General features: G+C 32.7%; 1 protein-coding gene across 3 annotated transcripts; it reads right to left on the bottom strand.

The window, feature by feature from the left end:
* Positions 1-206: 206 nt before the first annotated feature.
* Positions 207-4827, bottom strand: LOC142549244 (uncharacterized). Of its 3 annotated transcripts, none has more exons than XM_075658094.1 (7): positions 4482-4827; positions 4266-4371; positions 1955-2941; positions 1755-1817; positions 1472-1662; positions 652-764; positions 207-531 (listed from the first exon to the last, which is right to left on the bottom strand). In XM_075658094.1, the coding sequence occupies exons 1-7, from the start codon at positions 4539-4541 to the stop codon at positions 432-434; spliced, it is 1620 nt and encodes a 539-aa protein (XP_075514209.1). In that variant the 5' UTR covers positions 4542-4827; the 3' UTR covers positions 207-431. The 3 variants fall into 3 exon arrangements, with proteins under 3 accessions (XP_075514209.1, XP_075514208.1, XP_075514210.1); XM_075658093.1 differs by having other exon boundaries at positions 1955-2950; XM_075658095.1 differs by having other exon boundaries at positions 1955-2950; positions 4266-4394.
* Positions 4828-5339: the final 512 nt, after the last annotated feature.

Here is a 5339-nt window from a genome sequence, read left to right on the forward strand (position 1 = left end):
ATTTTAAATTATACATTTCGGAACAAAAATAAAGTAAATTTCATCTATTAAAATCCGATACAATTAATAATTTATGTTTAAATTTATCCAAAAATATAAATTTATAATAATCAAATATTTGATAAACCTGTACACCAGAGGTAACAATAGAATTCCAAATTTTAAAAATAAATCAAGTTTGTAATTAAATTAGTTTTCAAATAACAAATACACTCCTATGCTAGGTAATAAGTTAAGAAGAGAGGAAATGTCTATGACCTCAAGAATCACAATACAATGCCTAAGAACAAAGCAAGAAACTAACTTTACCAAGTCATCTGCTAATCTAACTACAAACTAATTATACTAATTAGTGTGTGCTACAATTACAAGCAAATGACGAGGTTTGAAAGCCGAAAAACAAGTTTGTTCGACGAGAATTAGCAGCATGGTTAGTTTTCCATCGACAGCAAAAAGTTGCAAGTCGAATATATTGAAGCAGCAGCAGCTCTTACTGCCAAATCCTTCTCGGAGTTATCGCCTTCTGCGAATCTATATTTACAAATGGTTAAAAGAAGAAGGAAAAATCGACTCTCCGTTTGGAAGAAATGGTGTTTTCTGTTTCATGCTTAGCTTTCTTGTTTTGAGAAACAAATTATTACTAATATTTACCTGCTTTCATTTCTGGTTAGACTGGAGTGTTGTGGAGCATGGTGAGAACTATTCTTGTAGAACCCTTTATCACAATTCAACTGCATTTCCTTCACTTGGTTCAGCCAATTTTCCTGATAGCAAATAAAGTTAAGATTTTTTAGCCACTCTGGAACTGAGTGAAATATCTGGGAACTATGTTATAGTTGGCACAAAATATGAACCTACCTGCCTTTGTTCCACACAGTCAATAGTAAAGAATAAATCAAATATGATGCATCGCACATAATGATAGGAAGTGGTCCATCAGAGGATAATTGATACTTTTCATTCAATTGGGGTTGTCATGTTAAAAACAGTGTTCTAAATTCCTATATGCTGTCCGAGGCTACCTGGTGGGCGAGTAAACGGTCGAGGAGGTAAATGATTTTAAAATCATAGTCAATTATCAAAATATAATAATTTTAAAAACTAGTCGAAAGTCAATCAATTTAAAAAATTTTAAATATAATAAAAACACATTTCATTTTTTTTTTATATTTACTTTTAATTTCAAGTGTCATCACCATCAATATCATCTGCCTCAAACACCATCATCAGTCACCATCTTAATTATCTTATTATTTTACAATTATATATTTATTTACATTTTGTCTAGATAGTATATTATATTAAACTTTTTTATCCATAAATATTATTTAATTATATATATTACATAAAAAAATTTGATTATTTATAATTATATTCCATAATTATATATAATTACTCATAAAAAAGTTGATAAAAAAATTTATGCTCCAGCCATTTACAACATTGGTTAAAAACTTTATCACCGACTCACCAAATGACTCTCCTCTTCGGAAAGGGCTTTATCCATTTGTCCGAAGAGACTACTCCATCGAATACTGTGTGCTTCAGCATTTTCTCCGTGACCTTTTGTTGTTTCTTGGTCAGATGAAAATTCTTTTGACATTAGGAAAGGTAGATCGATCTGAATTACAGCACGTACTCTTTTCTTACTCCGTCTCAGAGCTGTGATTAGAAAGCAGTACGTTCTAAAATTATGTATATGTATGTATGTACATGGTGCTACCTTTAATCATTTTAAAAGATAACTAACTTACCCGCCAGCCGTCCTTTGATATCTTGATTAAGAAGTTCCAACCATTGGGAAGCTACATTAGCAGCTGAAAAAGACACATGAGAAATAGCATTCATCAGTTCCAAAAAAATTGTTTCTCCTCAAACATTTGAGTATTCATATGATTTGAATGAATGATAAAAACAGAAAAGGGAGAAGGAAAAACTTGAGAAGCCGAACAACCTTTAACAGAAAGTGAAGTAAATGAGTCGTGGGTCAAAGAGCTATTGTTCTCTGATGCAACAGTCTCAGAAGATAACGGGTTAAATATAAGCATATCATCATCATTTTCTGCTTTAAACTTTGAGTGCATTCTTGCCGAAGTCGTTCTCGCTCCCATATATGAATTACCATCTCGTGTGACCTCAGAATCCAAAGACATCGATCCAGAAAAAAACGGATAGCCCTTCATTTGCACGCTTCCAAGAAATGTATCTTCATGGTGAGCTTCATGTCCTTTTAGTTCTAAACTACTCACATTTTCCATGTTCTTCCTTTCGGCATATTCTTTTATACCACTCTTCATTCGACTGCATTGATGGCTTCCAGAAAGTTGGTTTTCATTATTTTCAGACTTTACGATTGCTTCAATGATAGAGTGAACCTGTTTTTTGTTTCTCACGTGGTTAATAATTCCAGGATTTAGTCCATGGAGCAAACCACTAGGAGCAGCAACCCTGGCAAAACGATCAATCTGTTCTTTCTTTGCAAGTTCTATTTTCTTCTTCAGCGAGTCACTTTTACTCTTCCGCCCACGTGGCTTTGGTATCGACATTTGTACAGCTCCATAAGGAGCAGATATATAACCATTTTGTTTAATCTCTTTCCAAATTTTCATGGAATCTTTTCCACCAAGAGGCCCTATAGAACTTCCACAATCAGAATCATCCACGAACTTCAAATTTTCGGAGTTCTTATAAGTATGGCAAGGGTTGTTGTTTATGGAACTGGAGATATCTTCAACATTTAAATCCAGATCAAGGCCTCTAGACTTTGCAAAACCATCCCTACATTCCATTGCTTGAATCTTAGAGGAGGGGGGTTTGTTCGGTTCCTTAACACAAGCTTCATTACCATTCCCATCATTGTTAGGATCAATTTTAGCATTAAGATCCAGTCCTCTAGAAACAATATTGACATCTAAATGTGCCGCATCGTTTGCTTCTCCTCCTGCTTGAGCTACACAACGTCAATTTTTCACATTTCTTTCAGGGATTAGTTTAAGATGAGTTTCTTGGACATGATAGAAAGATAGCAACAGATTCAGCAGGAAAAGAGAAAAAAACAAAAGAAAATTAATTATCCGTTATTTAATTTAGCAACTTTTAGAGTGTATGTATTCTTTCCCAACCAACACTATAAATTTACATCAAAATTTCAAAAAAAGTGTTATTAAACATATATTGATACAATTCTATCACGTTTTGAAATTAAAACAAACTTCAACACATAATAGATCCACTGCAAAACTAAAAAGCATGAACTTTTTTAGGAAAACTTGAAACCACAATTCAAAACATATAAAGAATAAGAGATCACTAATAAATGAATTTTTTTCACCTTTTACCCTAAATTCTGAGAAACATTGAAATTAACACAATTTTTTAAAAATTTTCATGCCCTTTGCTCAAGCATATCTACTACCATGTACATTTTGTTTTTAATTAAAATAAGCCACATGATGTGTCTATATACTGTACAGTACAATTTTTCGAGTGTTCGTGCAACATCGGTTGGCATTCAGTATTTGTTCGACAATAGATAATGCATAGACAAACACTCCAAGATTATCACAATATAGAGAAAGTGGTGTGAAATATACGACAATAACCGCGAAATATATGCAACCTGTAGTTATCTAAATCTTTCCAAGTTGATGAGCATTCAAGAATATTGTATTGGTCTATTGCTCACTACAAACTGATATTATTGATATGTCCCGAATGTTAGGCTTGTTGCTTCCATTAGCATTAGTATGGAAACATCAAACACACATGAATAGATGTTCATTGAAGATGAATTCAATAGAAGACCTTTTACAAAAAAAATCCTCCCCGTCGTGATGCATAGATTCAAAGATTTGAAGTTCTGTTATCTCGAAATAGTAGTCATTGTATATCGGAAACGAATTGCAGAGAACCGTTAGCAACATTGCAGGGTAATATCATTTTAAGGACAAAGGGTTCAACTCATGTCTCTGCCAAATATATTACACACCATCCTGCACAAATTTTTTTAGCCATTTTTCTTACTCCAAAACGTAAATACCGACATTTCACCAACAGAAACAAATCATAAAACGTGAACTTTCCTTGCACTTAGATGAGGAAAAAACGAAACTCACAAGGGGCTTGTTGAACTTGATATAGCCTAAATAACCCGATAAATCTACAATATTTGAACTGTTCAATCAATAAATGTAGATCAGCATGCCCAAATAAACAGTGAAACTTCAAGAAAATCCAAAAAGAATAAAGAGAAGATAAACTCACACCTTCAGCGCCAAAAACAGATTCAAGGTCACGCATTTTAACTCGTTTTGGAGAATTTTCACATGTTTCTTGGACTTCAAGAACGCCCCTTTTCTGCCCTACCGAAACCTACCAAATCAAAATCAAGAACCCTGAGAAATTTTACATATAAAATGAGGATTACAAACTAAAAACTTATCCGCGCAACAAAAATCCAAAATTATTTTAAAGGGTCCAACCTTTGATTCAGATCTGGGCTCTGACAAAGATAGACTCTTTAAAACATTTCCGTTATCCATTTACACTGAAAAAGTCCGAAACAATGTGAATTCAAACTTTCAAGATTTTCAAACTGACGAATTCAAATCCAAGTTCACAAATTTAAGCAATGAAACTTAAAAAGGATAGGAAAACAGAAAGTGGGCCAGCAAAAATGAATGAAAAATATTAAAGATTCTTGATTAAAGCACTTTTAAATCATTTTGGCAAACAGCTTGAAAAGGGTTGTGGATTTGTTTATTTGTAACTGGACATGCAAATGAAACAGGGCAAAACCCAAAGATTTGAATTTGGCTCAAGGAGCGCGCTAGGTACCGTTTTTGTATTATAGTTATTGTGCTAAAAATCCAGAAAATATATTACAATAAAAAAATCCGAGATTTTTTTATAATTTTGTCCATCTCCTCCAATCGCAACTTAAGTATTTACCATAATAGATTATTGGCAAAAACTTGTGTGAGATGGTCTCTTGGGTCGTATTTTGTGAGACAGATCTTATTTGGATCATCCATTAAAAAGTATTACTTTTTATGCTAAGAATAATACTTTTTATTGTGAATATCGGTAGAGTTGACCCGTCTCACAGATAAAGATTCGTGAGACCGTCTCACAAGAGACCTCCTCAAGATTATTTTGTTTTAATATTAGACATATATAAAATAATAAACAATACTAGCTTTGTCCATGTAAAAAAGGAAAAATTAGTTATTCTATTTCTTTCGAGTTTAATATTGTATATAGATAATATAAAACCATTTCTTGATCATTTGAGAAGACTTCATTTTCTATAAACTTCATTTTAAACTAAATTTACAACT

This window comes from Primulina tabacum, chromosome 6 (assembly GCF_025594145.1).
Source record: "Primulina tabacum isolate GXHZ01 chromosome 6, ASM2559414v2, whole genome shotgun sequence".
NCBI classification, from domain to species: domain Eukaryota; kingdom Viridiplantae; phylum Streptophyta; class Magnoliopsida; order Lamiales; family Gesneriaceae; genus Primulina; species Primulina tabacum.